Source organism: Coregonus lavaretus (genome assembly GCF_964263955.1).
Source record: "Coregonus lavaretus genome assembly, chromosome: 21".
Classification (NCBI taxonomy): domain Eukaryota; kingdom Metazoa; phylum Chordata; class Actinopteri; order Salmoniformes; family Salmonidae; genus Coregonus; species Coregonus lavaretus.
This window is the reverse complement of record NC_140008.1, coordinates 32,979,108-32,997,793: the sequence shown is the minus strand read 5'-3', so window position 1 is coordinate 32,997,793 and position 18,686 is coordinate 32,979,108. Positions and strand designations below refer to the sequence as shown.

Sequence of the window (18,686 nt, the reverse complement as noted above, 5' to 3'; positions counted from 1 at the left end):
CAGGAGCAATTAGGGTTAAGTGCCTTGCTCAAGGGCACATCGACAGATTTTTCACCTAGTCGGCTCGGGGATTAGAACCAGCGACCTTTCGGTTACTGGCACAACGCTCTTACCCACTAAGCTACCTGCCGCTGGTGAAGCTGGTTGAGAGAATGCCAAGAGTGTGCAAAGCTGTCATCAAGGCAACAGGTGGCTATTTGAAGAATCTCAAATCTCAAATATATTTTAATTTCTTTAACACTTTATTGGTTACAACATGATTCCATATGTGTCTTTTCGTAGTTTTGATGTCTTCACTATTATTCTACAATGTAAAAATAAAGAAAAACCCTTGAATGAGTAGGTGTGTCCAAACTTTTGACTGGTACTGTATATATCCTTATAGTCATGCATTAGGCATACTTGTTTTCTTTCGATTTTGGGGGGGTTAAAAAAGTGTACAGTTAAAACGTACAAAGGCCATTGGATAACACATTAAATAATTATACAGCACTTTGTGGCCCTTATTAAACTATTCTATTAATTGGTACAGTTGAAGTCGGAAGTTTATATACACCTTAGCCAAATACATTTAAACTCAGTTTTTCACAATTCCTGACATTTAATCCTAGTAAACTTTCCCTGTTTTAGGTCAGTTAGGATCACCACTTGATTTTAAGAATGTGAAATGTCAGAATAATACTAGAGAGTGATTTATTTCAGCTTTTATTTCTTTCATCACATTCCCAGTGGGTCAGAAGTTTACATACACTCAATTAGTATTTGGTAGCATTGCCTTTAAATTGTTTAACTTGGGTCAAACGTTTCGGGTAGCCTTCCACAAGCTTCCCACAATAAATTGGGTGAATTTTGTCCCATTCCTCCTGACAGAGCTGGTGTAACTGAGTCAGGTTTGTAGGCCTCCTTGCTCGCACATGCTTTTTCAGTTCTGCCCACAAATGTTCTATAGGATTGAGGTCAGGGCTTTGAGATGGCCACTCCGATACCTTGACTTTGTTGTCCTTAAGCCATTTTGCCACAACTTTGGAAGTATGCTTGGAGTCATTGTTAATTTGGAAGACTCATTTGCGACCAAGCTTTAACTTCCTGACTGATGTCTTGAGATGTTGCTTCAATATATCCACATAATTTTCCTTCCTCATGATGCCATCTATTTTGTGAAGTGCACCAGTCCCTCCTGCAGCAAAGCACCCCCACAGCATGATGCTGGCACCCCTGTTCTTCACGGTTGGGATGGTGTACTTCGGCTTGCAAGAGACCCCCTTTTTCCTCCAAACATAACGATGGTCATTATGGCCAAACAGTTATATTTTTGTTTCATCAGACCAGAGGACATTTCTCCAAAAAGTACAATCTTTGTCCCCATGTGCAGTTGCAAACCGTAGTCTGGCTTTTTTATGGTGGTTTTGGAGCAGTGGCTTCTTCCTTGCTGAGCGGCCTTTCAGGTTATGTCGATACAGGACTTGTTTTACTGTGGATATAGATACTTTTGTACCTGTTTCCTCCAGCATCTTCACAAGGTCCTTTGCTGTTGTTCTGGGATTTATTTGCACTTTTCGCACGAAAGTACTTTCATCTCTAGGAGACAGAATGCGTCTCCTTCCTGAGTGGTATGACGGCTGCGTGGGCCCATGGTGTTTATACTTGCATACTAATGTTTGTACAGATGAACGTGGTACCTTCAGGCGTTTGGAAATTGCTCCCAAGGATGAACCAGACTTGTGGAGGTCTACAAATTTTTTTCTGAGATCTTGGCTGATTGATTTTGATTTTCCCATGATGTCAAGCAAAGAGGCACTGAGTTTGAAGGTAGTCCTAGAAATACATTCACAGGTACACCTCCAATTGACTCAAATGGTGTCAATTAGCCTATCACAAGATTTTAAAGCCATGACATCATTTTCTGGAATTTTCCAAGCTGTTTAAAAGCACAGTCAACTTAGTGTATGTAAACTTCTGATCCACTGGAATTGTGATACAGTGAATTATAAGTGAAATAATCTGTCTGTAAACAATTGTAGGAAGAATTACTTGTGTCATGCACAAAGTAGATGTCCTAACCGACTTGCCAAAACTATAGTTTGTTAACTAGAAATTTGTGGAGTGGTTGAGAAACGAGTTTTAATGACTCCAACCTAAGTGTATGTAACTTCCGACTTCAACTGTATATGCCAATTTGACGAGGTTCACTGTTGAGCTTAGTTTGATATAGCGCTCAGTCAGTCAGTGATGCTCAAACACGACTCCCCCTTTCTTTCATCTGCATGAATCATGAAGTGTCTGAAATAACATTGAGGAAGTAAATAATTCTGCTGCTTTTAAGAGGGCAACTTTCAGAGCTGCGTGTCTAGCAAAGCGACTGTGACAACGACATAAGATCCTTCAGCGGCACTGGGCCCGGGTCGTTCCGACAGGTCTGAGAAGCTTTCATTACGCTTGAACTCTGGTATGTCTTGAACCTGCTCTATGACTGTCAACCTCTGAATTTGTAAACCATTGGTATAGTATAGTAAAGGGGACGGACATGGGGATAATATTACAATATAATTAGGTGGGTGCTTATATTTGTCCTATTTCAGACATGTACAAGTGTGTATTAATACATGTGTGAATTGGAGATGTGTTTTTTGTATATCCGAACTCTCCCTGAGACACCCTAGGAGAGTGGGGTCATGGCCAGGGTCTTTCATTTTCAACGCCGACCCTGGAGCAATTAGGGTTAAGTGCTTTGCTCAAGGGCACATCGACAGATTGTTCAAGTTGTTGGCTCAGGGATTCAAACTAGTGACCTATATAGGCTACAACATACACTATTTTAAGATCTTTATTGATAAGAACACATTTGAGCCTTTTATCTTAACATGTGGATGAATTGCATGAAGCAGCATGCTCTCCCAATGTATAGCCTAGCACATGCTATGTTTAAATTTTTATTGACAAAAAAAGTGATTTAATTTAATTTATTAGAATACCCTGAAGTTGGCTGTACATTTCTGACTCAGTAGCTAGGTTTTCATCCAATTGTCGAAAGATTTTCATGCAAATATTCTAAAATCCGCATAAAGAAAATAAGCGCATTTTCCCACCAGTGGTGTTTCCACCAAACGGACTTGTTGCAGATAAAAATCAGTGCGTGATGACGTAGTGCACACCAAATCTACATTTTCGCTTTAGTTTTCATGCATAAAAATATCAAATTCAATGTGTTTCTATGGCATTTTCAACTCTACGGATAGAGAGTTAAATAGCAAATGTGCCTACTCTTGTCAAGCTACTTAGTTTACATGACAAGGTGGGATATTTTTGTGTCAGTAAAAATAATTATGCGAGAAATGTAGTTGGAAACGCTTTTATGCTCAAATATTGATATAATAAACATCATATTGAAGTAAACTTGATGACGCGATAATATGTTGTGTGGTCCTCCCACTATAACTCCAGAAAGCATGCAGTTTATTAACCTACAGATTAAATAAATGATGATGAGCTTCACAGGGTGGTGAAAGCGCACATTGATGTGCTTGATGCTGCTTTCCAAAAAATATCGAGGGTCATATTCTGGTGACATGATGATCGATGCTTGGCTGCCTTTAACCATAATAATCTCATTATGTATGTAGGCTACCAGCACAGCCTACCTGAACTGTATATGCGAGCTGTTGGCTAGAACACACATGCTCAACTCAACATTGTTTTTGACAAAGCCATCAGTAGAGTTGAAAATCTGATGGAAACCCATTTAACTTGTATTTTTTATTCGGAACATGGGAACTTAATGTGCACTTTATGCGCACAGCCTTTTTTCCGCAACAAGTCAATTTGATGGAAACACATCTCTAGTGGGAAAATGCGCATACTGTTTTTATGCAGATTTTAGAATATTCGCATCCAAATCTGTCGCCAATTGGATGGAAACCTAGCTGGTGGCTGCATGTAATGATCATAATAGCCTTGGCCTCTGTTGAAAGCGTGTGTCAAACGTCGTTATCCTCTCCTTTCATTTGAAAATGTGTGCTGGATCTATGGCACAATACAACACACGTGAAGCAGCCTGAACCATATGCATCCAACCTTTTTATGTGAGTAAAGTACATGTCGGATAAAAAATGTCACGTCAGGTCTGACAAAACAAAATACACTAGATAAGGTGGGATCTTTTTGTGTTGGTAAAATTAAGTAAGCGAGAAATGTTTGTGGAAACTATTTTATGCCAAATATTTATTTAATAGGCTATTAAATCAAAGTCAATTTGGAGTCACGTGATGACATGGTGCTTGATGCTCCTTTCCAATAAATATCGAAGGTCTTATTCTGGTGGCATGATCATAGATGTTTGGCTGCCATTTGACAAATAAAAATAATCTCCCTATTTTGTCCATAATAATCTCATCATGAAGGCTATACCCGCACTGTATCTGTGAGCTGTTGATTAGAACGCACGTGCGAATACCAGAGTTGGCACACTCACTATATAGGGTTGCAACACAATCTCACACTCAATTTGTGCAAATATGTACGAAAAGTATTTCAGCAGATTTTGTGCGTTTTTTGTGTGGCTTAATTTGTGTTAAAATATAAAAAAAATTGTGCGACTTAATTTGTAGGAAAATACACACATTTCTGTGCAACTTCATTCATAGGAAAATAATTTTTGGGAGGGAAAACTTTGGAACTATCTTTTGAAAGTTATTGGAGTAATGCATTCACACATTTATTTATATATAAAAAAAATGTGTTAACAACCCAATATTGTTAATCAACCAGGTTGTCACCGAAATTCTTATAATAGAATAGTAGCCATATGTTTATTTTTTATTTTTTATTAATGCCAATGCTGTTTTCTATGCTTGTTTTCGCTTAATACTTTGGGATACTGGTGCTATGTCATCGCTGCAACTCCCCTACGGACTCGGGAGAGGCGAAGGTCGAGAGCCATGCGTCCTCCGAAACACGACACTGCTGCTTGACACACTGCTCGCTTAACCCGGAAGCCAGCCGCGCCAATGTGTCTAGCGACTCCTTGTGGCGGGCCGGGCACCTGCAAGCTGACTTCGGTCGCCAGCTGGACGGTGTTTCCTCCGACACATTGGTGCGACTGGTTCCGGGTTAAGCGAGCAGTGTGTCAAGCAGCAGTGTCGTGTTTCGGAGGACGCATGGCTCTAGACCTTCACCTCTCCCGAGTCCGTAGGGGAGTTGCAGTGATGGGACAAGACTGTAACTACCAATTGGATATCACGTAATTGGGGTAAAAAGTACAAAAATAAATAAATAAATAGAATTGCCTGAAGCTGAATGGAAAGTGCTATGCTCTAACCAGTTATTCAGAAGAAAATCCTCTGTGACTGTGTAATTTACACAAGTTAACTTACCAGTGTGGACCCAACACATACACATTTACAAACTACCTGTTTAAAGTGTTATTACAACCATGGTGTTCTTTTGTTACTGAAGCATATATATCAAATAACCTGACAAATAATAGACAAATAATGTAAGTGTGTTATGCATCAAAACACAACTATCCTTTTTTGGGCTCCCGAGTGGCGCAGCGGTCTAAGGCACTGCATCTCAGTGCTTGAGGCGTCACTACAGACCCCCTGGTTTGATTACAGGCTGTATCACAACCGGCCTTGATTGGGAGTCCCATAGGGTGGAGCACAATTGGCCCAGCATCGTCCGGGTTTGGCCGGTGTAGGCCGTCATTGTAAATAATAATTTGTTCTTAACTGACTTGCCTAGTTAAATAAAGGTTAAATAAAAAATATAAAAAATAAAAAGGATGCAAACCAGTAATATGAATCACTGTTGATCCATCCTGTTCTGATCTAATGAGATGGATGTAGGATTTTCGAGGCTTTTCCCAGTCTTGATGGATGAAGCTAGGCCCCTCTTGGTTCTCACTGGTGATGGTTTGATGTGTATGATGGCGCCGGAGGGGATGGCTGCCGTTTTATGGACTCTTAACCAACCGTGCTATTTTGTGTGTTTTTTCGCATTGTTTATAACTTATTTTGTACATAATGTTGCTGCTACCATCTCTTATGACCGAAAAGAGCTTCTGGACATCAGAACAGCGATTACTCACCTTGAACTGGACAAACATTTTTTATTTTAAGAGTCGGATGAGAGGGATTTGCTCCAGACACCCGACAGGGCCCCCATCATTCGCAGTAGAAAGAAAAGGAGATATCGCGGAAGGAGATCGGGGTGCTTGGTAAGGAGCCGGCGACGAGTGGCTAATCTGCGTTTGCCATCGATACTATTGGCCAACTTACAATCGCTTGATAATAAAATGGACAAACTACAGGCACGAATATCCTACCAACGGGACATTAAAACTGTAATATCTTATGTTTCACAAGAGAGTTTTCATCTATATTTTTCGTAGCTGTCGATTTACCACCACAAACCGATGTTGGCACTAAGACTGCATTCAATGAGCTGTGTAAGGCCATAAGTAAACAGGAAAACACTTATCCAGAGGCGGCGCTCCTAGTGGCCGGGGACTTTAACGCAGGGAAACTTGTCTACCAGCATGTTAAATGTGCAACCAGAGGAAAAAAAACTCTAGACCACCTTTACTCCACATACAAAGCTCTCCCTCGCCCTCCATTTGGCAAATCTGGCCATAATTCTATCCTCCTGATTCCTGCTTATAAGCAAAAACTAAAGCAGGAAGCACCAGTGACTCTGTCAATAAAAAAGTGGTCAGATGAAGCAGATGCTAAGCTACAGGACTGTTTTGCTAGCACAGACTGGAATATGTTCTGGGATTCTTCCGATGGCATTGAGGAGTACACCACATCAGTCACTGGCTTCATCAGTAAGTGCATCGATTGACTACAGCTCAGCATTCAACACCATAGTGCCCTCAAAGCTCATCACTGAGCTAAGGACCCTGGGACTAAACACCTCCCTCTGCAACTGGATCCTGGACATCCTGACGGGCCACCCCCAGGTGGTAAGGGTAGGTAACAACACATCTGCCACGCTGATCCTCAACACGGGTGCCCCTCAGGGGTGCATGCGCAGTCCCCTCCTGCACTCCCTGTTCCCCCATGACTGCATAGCTAGGCACGACTCCAACACCATCATTAAGGTTGCCAACGACACAACAGTGGTAGGCCTGATCACCGACAACAATGAGACCGCCTATAGGGGGGAGGTCAGAGACCTGGCCGTGTGGTGCCAGGATAACAACCACTCCCTCAACGTGATCAAGACAAACAAGATTATTGTGGACTACAGGAAAAAAAAGAGGACTGAGCACGCCCCCATTCTCATCGACGGGGCTGTAGTGGAATAGGTTGAGAGCTTCAAGTTCCTTGGTGTCCACATCACCAACAAACTATCATGGTCCAAACACACCAAGACAGTCGTGAAGAGGGCACGACAAAGCCTATTCCCCCTCAGAAGACTGAAAAGATTTGGCATGGGTCCTCAGATCCTCAAAAGGTTCTACAGCTGCACCATCGAGAGCATCCTGACTGGTTGCATCACTGCCTCCGACCGCAAGGCACTACAGAGAGTAGTACGTACGGCCCAGTACATCATTGGGGCCAAGCTTCCTGCCATCCAGGACCTCTATACCAGGCGGTGTCAGAGGAAGGTCCTAAAAATTGTCAAAGAATCTTGCCACCCTAGTCATAGACTGTTCTCTCTGCTACCGCACCCTTTTTAAGCTGATATAACTTGTATTATTATTATAGGGCTGTGAAACCCATAGCCGAATGGCTTCAGACTGAGCATTTCTGACTGGAAATTGCTGCTGACATTGAACATAGTTTAGGATTAGGGTATTTAATTCATTTCAGAATCTCCTATGCCACTATTCCCAACGTCTTATACCCCATTGGTTGTAAATAAACACTTTTTAAACTGATATAACTTGTATCATTATTATAGGGCTGTGAAAACCATCCTCGAATGGCTTCAGACAGAGCATTTCTCACCATTTATTTATGGAGAGCAATTTCCGTTTTATAACAGGTAGTGTCCATTTATTTATAGTAGTGTGTTGATTAATTATTGCTTTCTTCAGTGGAAATACAGAATATGTATAAAAATGCCAAATATACCAAAAGCTAAATCAAGCAGAGATTTACAACTATTTAACCATGTTAATCATTACTGAGACATTGTCACGCCCTGGCTCGGGGGACTCTCGTATGTTGAGCCAGGGTGTTAGTTTCTATGTTTTGTTGTGGGTCTAGGTTATTGTATTTCTTTGTGTGAGTGACTCCCAATCAGAGGTAACGAGTGTCAGCTGTTGGCTCGTTGTCTCTGATTGGGAGCCATATTTAAACTGTCGGTTTTCACTTTGTGTTTTGTGGTTTCTTGTTCTAGTTGGTTTGTGTTTAACTGTAGACGTCACGTTTTCGTTTGTTATTTTGATCGTGTGATCCTTTATATAATAAAAGATGTTCGCATTCAACGCTGCGCATTGGTCCTCATCCTTAGACGATCGTGACAGAAGAAACCACCAAGATGTGACCAAGCAGCGTGTCCAGGAGCCATCGCCAGGGAGATCCCTGACAGATCTCCTTCGCCTCCTGGACTGGGTCAAGCCGAGTGAGGAAGAGAAGGTCTTGACATTATGGCAGAAGGGCGAAAGGCTGGCGAGGGACATGGAGACCTGGTCCACGGGTAGGAGAGACGGCCCGAAAATTTTTAGGGGGGGGCTCACGACGTCGGACCAGCAGGAGGCCGCGATAGAGCGGCCCAGTGGGTTGCCGGAGAAGGCCGCCGGGTTACGGGGGCCACTGGTCGAAGAGGGGATGGAGGAAGTAGAGGCACGGCGAGAGGTACTGGCGTGTGTTGCCAGTCCGGTCCGGCCCGTTCCAGATCCCGGTGTAGGGCCAGTGGTGTGTGTCCCCAGTACAGTCCGGCCCATCCAAGCTTCCCGCACCAAGCCAGTGGTGTGCGTCGTCAGTCCGGCACGGCACGTGCCTGCTCTCCGCATCAAGTCTACGGTGCGTCTCGTCAGCCCGGCTCTGCCCGTTCCTGCTCCCCGCACCAGGTCTGTGGTGCGCGTCGCCAGCCCAGTCCGGCCCATTCCTGCTCCCCGCATCAAGCCTGTGGTGCGTCTCGTCAGCCCGGCTCTGCCCGTTCCTGCTCTCCGCACCAGGTCTGTGGTGTGCGTCGTCAGTCCAGCACGGCCCGTGCCTGCTCTCCGCATCAAGTCTACGGTGCGTCTCGTCAGCCCGGCTCTGCCCGTTCCTGCTCCCCGCACCAGGTCTGTGGTGCGCGTCGCCAGCCCAGTCCGGCCCATTCCTGCTCCCCGCATCAAGCCTGTGGTGCGTCTCGTCAGCCCGGCTCTGCCCGTTCCTGCTCTCCGCACCAGGTCTGTGGTGCGCGTCGCCAGCCCAGTCCGGCCCATTCCTGCTCCCCGCATCAAGTCTGTGGTGCGTCTCGTCAGCCCGGCTCTGCCCGTTCCTGCTCTCCGCACCAGGTCTGTGGTGCGCGTCGCCAGCCCAGTCCGGCCCATTCCTGCTCCCCGCATCAAGTCTGTGGTGCGTCTCGTCAGCCCGGCTCTGCCCGTTCCTGCTCTCCGCACCAGGTCTGTGGTGCGCGTCGCCAGCCCAGTCCGGCCCACTCCTGCTCCCAGCACCAAGTCTGTGGGGCGTTTCGTCAGCCCTGTCCGGCCCGTGCCTGTTCCCCACACCAAGCCAGTGGTGTGCGTCGTCGGTTCGGCACGGCACGTGCCTGTTCCACTGGAGCCGGATCCGCCGCCTAGGCGGAGTGCCCACCCGGTCCCTCCCCTGTTGTGTTTCGTTGGCGCGGTCGGAGTCCGCGCCTTTAGGGGGGGGTACTGTCACGCCCTGGCTCGGGGGACTCTCGTATGTTGAGCCAGGGTGTTAGTTTCTATGTTTTGTTGTGGGTCTAGGTTATTGTATTTCTTTGTGTGAGTGACTCCCAATCAGAGGTAACGAGTGTCAGCTGTTGGCTCGTTGTCTCTGATTGGGAGCCATATTTAAACTGTCGGTTTTCACTTTGTGTTTTGTGGTTTCTTGTTCTAGTTGGTTTGTGTTTAACTGTAGACGTCACGTTTTCGTTTGTTATTTTGATCGTGTGATCCTTTATATAATAAAAGATGTTCGCATTCAACGCTGCGCATTGGTCCTCATCCTTAGACGATCGTGACAGACATGCAAACTACAAATATTTAACCAGTTAAAGATAATGAATATACGACAACTAGATACAAATATTTGATAAAAAATGATTCATACAAAAGTCAAGAGTTGGCTATAACATGAGTACAAACAAAGTGAGTGTGTGTATATGTGTGTAAGTGTGCGTGTGTGTGTGTATTATGGTGTGTATTATAATTTCCCATCATAAAAATTTATCCCCTTTCCCCAATGAAATACCTTCATCGATACCACCCAAAAAAAATCTGTATTTTTTCTCCAATCTGGCAAAAATTTTCATATTTTTTTCATTTTTAGTCATTTAGCAGACGCTCTTATCCAGAGCGACTTACAGTTAGTGAGTGCATACATTTTTATACTGGCCCCCCGTGAGAAACGAACCCACAATCCTGGCGTTGCAAGCGCCATGCTCTACCAACTGAGCTACAGGGGACTCAACCCTCATAAAATTTGACATAGCCTTGTATAAAATGCTTATGAAAGAAATGGTGTAATGTACACGAAAAAGTGGTGCCTTGTATTAAATGCATTATGAAGAAAATTGTAATGTAGGCTCCACGAAATATGCAATGCATTATGAAGGGCCTTTCTGACTACAAGTGCACCAGTATCCCAAAGTATTAAGTGAAAACAAGCATAGAAAACAGTATTGGCATTAACCCTTTGACATGTATGATCACGTATTTGTGATCATTGTTGAGTGGTCCCTGCAGCGTACGATCTCAAATATGTGATTGGAACAGTAGCAGCAGAACCTATGATGCAACAAACGCGTCTAAACAGCATTGTTGTCTGAACAGCATCTAAATATTTTTTGGTACTGATGGAAAATAAAGGTCTTAAACTTTATTCCTCAATTTGACCTTTTATTGTAAAAGATAAATGCGAACTTCATCATCCAAGTATCACACGGAACACATCCACAGCCAAACTCATTCCATAAACCAGTCTAAATAACAGGTTGCACTGACAAAAAATCAAAACATAAGTTAGCGACCTAACAGCTAGACTAGTTCACAATGTACCACATCTTTGGTGAGCACAAGAGACTAATGTAATGTTGTTTAGAAAAGAAATGTATGTCAGCTAAGCTAAAAACAGCCAAATTCTTTATGATGGCAGCCATGTTTGTTTATGCTTGACTTGGTGAAAACTCCCTAATCCCAGAATGCCATTCACTATAAGACGCAAATAAACAGTCAAAGATGGCTGCGCTCATTGCCTGAAAAATATGAACTTAGTTTATCCACTTTTCAGCATATTACAAATCATCGATGTACTAGTTACAGTGTATACAAGAACCGGAGCACATCGCTTGACAAGTCGTTTACCGTTTTTAACAAATCACAAAGCAAATAAAATGTTTTCACCTCACAGATCATCACACCAAATACAAGCCTACTGCCTAGCCGAACCGTAGCGCGAAAGCTAAACAGGGATGAAACCATTTTAGGGGGGTTTGTGAGGGGGGGGTTTATTTCATTTGTGGGGGGTTTTCAAGTCCATGGGGGATAGAAATGGGGGAAGGTATCGTGGGGGGATATGATGCAGGAAATATTACTATGATGGGGGATTTATCAATAACTGGGGGGCAAACACAAGAGAAGTTTATACGCTAAATAAAAATAAATCCCCTGGAAAGGGGGGTCTGAGCTGGCAACCCTGAGGTACCAAAGATTTGTCACCAGTTCTTGAAAACATGTGAATAAAACAGTAAATACATTATGATCCATACATTCATACGGTATGCTACAGCAGAAACGACAACACGATATACAAAAAATAAGCCACTTACTTTGATAGGAACGCAGTCCAATTTGTAAGGAAAACAACCATGAAGGCAATGCGGGCACCAGCCAGAAAATGTGCATTGTTTGTGCAAGCCTGTTCTGACTAGAGATGAGCAATGTCTTCATACTTGATCTGTGGAAACATTAGGAAGTGCTTGGGCTCTTGTTGAAGAGAAAAGTTTGTCCGCTCAGTAAAGCCTGAAACATAAATTGTCCGCAACAGTGAAATGGGCTACTGCTTATGTGAATTAATGATGAGGCAGAACACACCTCAATTCAAACTGTTTTTAGAAAATAAAAGTTGTTAGAAAATAATTAGAAATTGACGAGTTAAAACATAGCCTATAGATAATTATCAGGAAGCGTGCCTTGGTTTGAGGGGAGCGTGGTTTAACTGTCCTGTTGCGTAACAATCACATTTTGAACAGTGAGTGCATTCTGACATTACGCACATTACAAAAACTCATGCATGGACGACGGTTAGATATATTTGGAACTCATGCGTGAAAAGGTTAATAAAAAAACAACAATGTAAGGCTACTATTATTATTATCATTTTGGTGACAACCTGGTTGATTAACAATATTGGGTTGTTAACACGTTTTTTTAAAATATATATATAAATAAATGAGGGACACAAAAAAAAGGCAGTGTAGAACGGCATTGCCCGTCATGCATTACTCTAACAACTTTCAAAAGATTGTTCCAAAGTTTGCCCCCCAAAAATGTATTTCCCTATGAAAGAAGTCGCACAAATATGTGTGTCTTTTCCTACAAATGAAGTCGCACAAAAATGTGTGTCTTTTCACACTAATTAAGGCACACAAAAATGCACAAAAACACATGAAATCTGCTGAAATACTTTTTGTACATATTTGCACGAATTGAGTGTGAGATTGTGTTGCAGCTAGCGCAAAAATGTTGGTGAGAAAACCATCAGTAGAGTTGAAAATGTGATGGAAACCCATTTAACTTGGGAATTTAACAGCTAAATGTATTTTTAAGTGCACTACATCATCACTCACAGCCTTTCATCAGCAACAAGTAGCCTACATTTGATGGAAACACATATCTGCCTGAGGTTCTTCGAAAAACTTTGAGGAGCTTAGAAGAACACTTGTTGAACCCCTAATTTTTTGAGTATGGTGGGAAAATGCTAATATTGTTTTTATGTGGATTTTTGAAAATCTGTCGTCAATTGGATGGAAACCTAGCTAGTGTCATTGATTAAATCCTTCAATATTGGGATTATATTGAACATTTCAATAGGCAAACACTTGTTTTGAAAACCATTAATATTTGAAAAAACAAAGAAGTTAGCCTAGTAATTAGAAATATTTCAGGAATAATATTTGTTTGTACCCTACTCCATAAAATACATTGTAACCTACTACAGAAAACCTTATGCAAATAAAACAGCTGATAACCCATAAATACAAAACATCAGGAAAAATACACAAAGGACCTGTTTAAGCTGTGCATAGAGGTAAAACAAATAAATTAGATGACTGGTTATTTAGTTTGAATGTATAGGCCTGCTGCTGAATTATGATAAACAGCCTCATAATGTATGTTTATTAATATGAAAAAACTAACAACAATAACTGACAGGCTATGCATTGGTGGTGCCAAAGGCATTCATAATATGTTTTGGTAGCCAATCAGATTTAATAACCTCAACTCTTTGATTTATTTGTGCTATTATGTTAATTTTGAGGTCTGTATTTAATTGCATTAAACGTTTTTCCATTGAAATAGGTTCATGTACTTAGATTTTGTAGGCTGCTATGTGAAAGAGAAAGTCAGTCACATCATTGCACCACAATTTGGGCAATGGTTACCTCTCGTCAGTGTGTCTTGTGTTTTATCGGTAGCCTGTCTTATCTTCTCCAACCCAATGCAAGGTCCGGATGCAGCAGTGATGTTTCTAATCGACAGAGGGCATATGGCGCTTTAATTTCCTGCAAGTCACTGGTGGTTTTTCTACAGTAGCATGGTCTGGAGGACCTGCCTGCCTTCCTGCGCCTGATAGAATACTTCTGCATTAACTGACAGAGAATTAACTGAAAACATGATATGTCATATGAGCCTGGTCTGAAACAAAAATGGTTGATTATTAAATGTTTTAAATCTATTGCTGTCACCACTTTATTGTCTCACTTCAAAGTTCATAAACGAATAGGCCTAATCAATTATTTAGTCTACATGTAGCCTAAATAGTATCTGCTATAGGCCCAGCAAATCGTACCAACATTGCTATTTAGTTTTTTAATTTGTTCTTACTAATTTAATTACTTTGTCGTATTTTCTACATAATTTCAAAGACAATACAGGCCTATACATATGTTTTGTTTGTTAATAATTTCACCTGTCGAATGTGAAATGTGTATCAAGTGAATAGGCCTATCATGTATGGACATTGAAATTATGTCTCTCACTGCCTCAATACAACCATTTCAATGATTCTGAATGGCACGGGCCAGCGGCTGGTTGAAACGTTCTGTGACGCAGAGATAGTCTCCGTCCCACTGGTTGTCTGGCATGCGAGCTCGAGCTGAATGCGCTCGCTGCATGCCCTGTTGTTCTGTGCGTAATTGGGCTAGAACAGGTCATCAGCGGTCCCACTATGCAGACAGGGAACAGACGTATCTGTTTACTCACTGAGCATATTATAATAATGCAGGAAATACGAAACTCCCGTGGCACCGCAGACAGACGTGTGGACAACGATTGTCTGCTGTTATCAAATATAGCCTTTATGTATGGAGACAACGACAAAATTGATTGATGAAAATACATTTGTGAAGGATGCAAAACAATTCAAGACTGATGCAGTATTATCATGCATGAGTCTTTTTACAGCATTTCTTCATTCTACAAAACGCTATAGACTATATTATAAGCCAGTGATGGGCTATTCTGTGATGTGACTATTTGGGCACATCCAGGTCCATACTTCGCCTCCTATTTTCTAATTCGCATTCTCATTCATGTGCAATCGATTACGGAAATATATGGATACTGTACCATTATCAAGCACTTACAACACGTTTCATGATGATAAACGCGTGGCACGGTCCATAGCAACCCTGACTGACTGGCACCCTGGTGCTGCATCTCGGCGTTTCCTCTCTCCCCTGTCCTGTACTGCAGCTAGGGATAGGGAGGGATTAAGTAACACATTGATAAAGCAGTGTATCACTTATCCTGATTGACATGGGTTGTAATTCCCCCTGTAGAGAGACAGGCTGATCCGTGAGATGGAGCTGCCTGGAGAGCCGTTTGTTCTGGAGGCGGACCAATCATAGGCCCCGGGGCGGCAGCGAACTGAGGAGGAGTTTCCTCTAGCCTAGGCACCTGTCCCTACAAGGTCCACACAACACCTGGCAGACGGGAGAGGGCGTGTGCGCATGCTCCATCCTCAGCTAGAACTCTCTTAAATGTGACCACTCGTTGTCAACCAATAGTCTTCTAATCTTTTCAGGGATAAAACAGCAGCACCGCATCCCAGGAACAGAGGAGGAGATTGCTGCTGGATCTAGATCGCCAGTGATTTTGGATATTAGCAAAGGTCGAACAAGGAGAGTGAAAATGCCTCGGTCCTTCTTGGTGAAGAGTAAGAAGGCGCACAGCTACCACCAGCCCCGCTCCTTAGAAGATGACTACAATCGACTGGATACTATCTTAGCTCATATATGTGCAGGTATGTGGATGTTATCTCCATTTTAATGTCTGGATGTTGTGTGAGGTGCACATCATTTGTAAATGTCAATTATTTCATACAAATGGCACAACCTCATTCTTTTTTCTGTAGCCTAATTATATTGGTATAAATATCCACTTTTATTTGTCTAGTTTTACTGATTGTTAAGCTATATTGTGAGGCATGGCTTCATTCAAAATAACCTGCAATATCTTAGAAATATAAGACTATGATTTATAATTTAAAGTCTAGCTGTTAATTCAAAGATATATATATATAACCCATATTGGCTTATCCTGTATCCAAATCTGAAATGTTTACCTATTTCGATAGTTACATTGACCTCAATGGAATTAATTTGCAAATCGTATCGTTATTCTTAATAACATTTAATTGTGCTGACATATATAGGCTATTATTAAAGTTATTAATATTTTGTCTTCTTCTTAAAATAATTATTACAGTATTAGGCTATCATTATCAAAGTTGTATTTTTGTCGTTATACTGGTAGGCAAAGGCTACTTTAATAGGCTACCTACGTTGTCCTCGTTGTAATTAAAACAGAGAATAGTAAGATCCCAGAGGACTCGGATGCCTTGACATGCGGCGATGCCATCGGCGGGTTCTCCCCGGACTCTCACCTGGCGGACACGGCAGATTTCTCCAAATCTCTGCTCAGCTGTGGGGACAGTGTGTGCGGTCCAGTCTCGGATTATGAAGACTTCTGGCGGCCTCCATCGCCCTCAGCATCACCAGGTAGAGATCTAGTCTGCGGTGCATTCAAATTAAACAATCATCATCAGACATATCAAATCGAAATCAACATGATTATACTTTGAACTGAACGTTTGTGATTACAATTTCACAATTTTGATGACGGAACATCCTGTTTGCCTTTCTCCATCTTGAGTTAAGAACAGTGTGCTAATCAATTCTATTTATTTGCAACTCAACAGTAGATTCTGATAAATCCCTGTCTCCCTCGGTGGACGAGACACAACCCTTTGCCGTTCCCTTCCGGCCCTATGCGTGGAACAGTTACTCTGGTTCTGACATTCGGCACCTGGTCCAGCAAAGTCTCCACCACCAGCACCACCATCCCATGGACCTGGACCAGAGACAGGCTCTGGGTTACTATGGTGACCGGGCTATCGAACCAACCCTCTTCGACAGAAGCCCTGTACCTGAAAATTACAGTGATTACAGGGCCGCTGCCTGTTTGTTCGAGAGAGCCACCGTCCCCGGCGTTGGGTTGTACTCGGAAGGGAATCTGCACGGGAAAAGCCCAGAAATCAAGGCTGAGTCTGACCTTCTCTGCTCACGGCTCATTCTGAATGGTGCCTACAAGTGCATCAAATGCAGCAAGGTAAGATAATGTATGTAAATGTAGAGGATTGAAACATCTTATGCTTGCAATGACTTGCTTGAAGATTTGTGGGTGTGGACACACTTTTTCCTCCATAATGATCACTTTATAAACCTCACCATCACCCTCACGAATTTCAAACAACTCTGCAGGTGTTTTCGACTCCCCATGGGTTGGAGGTTCACGTTCGCAGATCACACAGTGGCACGAGGCCCTATGCTTGTGATATCTGTGGCAAAACCTTCGGACATGCTGTCAGCCTCGAGCAACATAAAGTTGTGCACTCTCAGGTGACCATTCTAGAATCTAGATCATTCTCGTCTCTTTTGTCACTGATTATTCAACGGCAACAAGCAATATAGGATATATGTCAGATTTAGACTAATATTTGCCAATATACTTCCACAGGAAAGAAGTTTTGATTGCAAAATCTGCGGTAAAAGCTTCAAAAGGTCGTCGACTCTCTCCACGCATCTCCTCATCCACTCTGATACACGGCCTTACCCATGCCAGTATTGCGGGAAGAGGTTCCACCAGAAATCAGACATGAAGAAACACACATTCATCCACACAGGCAAGTATACGTCAGAAATGGTAGTGTATTAGTAGACATAGCTCGATGCAACAGCCACCCAATGCGGCTAATGGTGAGCGGTCATGCGTAATTGACCTGCATTTTTCCTGAAGACCTGATACAATAAAATAAAAACAGCTTGCTTGCCTATATGGTTTGGCTATTAAAGGTAACATGGTGGTTAATGTATACATTTTGTTATGCAGGTGAGAAGCCGCACAAATGCCAGGTGTGTGGGAAAGCGTTCAGCCAGAGCTCCAACCTCATAACTCACAGCCGGAAACACACGGGCTTCAAACCGTTCGGATGCGACCTCTGCGGCAAGGGATTCCAGAGAAAAGTCGATTTAAGAAGGCACAAAGAAACACAGCATGGACTAAAAGCCTCAAACTAAAATCAAATAATGGAAACCAAACACTATTCAACAAACCACTTTTTGGGGGGAAACCAGAAATAAGCTAGTTATATCCATTCCTCAAACATTTCAGACTGTGATATACTGGTGGAGTATTGTAGAGGCTTTTGTGCAGTATAGGTTAAGACAAAACCGGTTTGAACCAGGGAGGGACACTATCTGAACCCAAAATATTTGTACAAAATAACCGGATAGGCAATATATCCACCAAGAAAGGGCAAAAACAAAAACAACAGATGAACAATTTCCAACGGACAGTTGGGAAAACAGCCCTTGTCTAAAGAATGTCACTTTGTTTTCAGTTGGACGCCATGGATGCTGGCACAACAGTCACTACAAAAAGGCAATGTGATTTAATAAACAAAAGGGTTGTGCATTTATTTTATAAACCAGATTTTTTTTCTTTTTTTTTCTTTTCCTTCTTCCAATTCAAATTGCACAGTTGTATTTTATATCAACCAGACTGTATATCCAGATGTCGTTTACTATACTGTCAAACCTTATTTATTGATCAGATTATCATTTTAATAAAATATGAAAACTGTAATCCAATGGATTTTTAGAGTTTTGTTTATGTTTCTTTTGTTTTGTAGCCTACTGCAAGGTGTTTCAAGCAGCAAAAGCCACAGATTACTCAAATACATATCACTGTAAACCCCAATACATTTTTTATTTTTTTTTAA

At 42.3% G+C, this 18,686-nt stretch overlaps 1 protein-coding gene across 1 annotated transcript; it reads left to right on the top strand.

Annotated features, from left to right (window-relative positions):
• Nucleotides 1-15,535: 15,535 nt before the first annotated feature.
• Nucleotides 15,536-18,376, top strand: LOC311148923 (zinc finger protein Gfi-1-like; the record flags this gene model as incomplete). Its single annotated transcript, XM_084185950.1, has 6 exons — nucleotides 15,536-15,647; nucleotides 16,213-16,404; nucleotides 16,605-17,014; nucleotides 17,167-17,304; nucleotides 17,423-17,588; nucleotides 17,795-18,376. 6 exons carry the CDS (start codon nucleotides 15,536-15,538, stop codon nucleotides 17,980-17,982), a joined length of 1,206 nt encoding a protein of 401 aa, XP_084042076.1. The 3' UTR covers nucleotides 17,983-18,376.
• Between the last annotated feature and the right edge of the window lie 310 nt (nucleotides 18,377-18,686).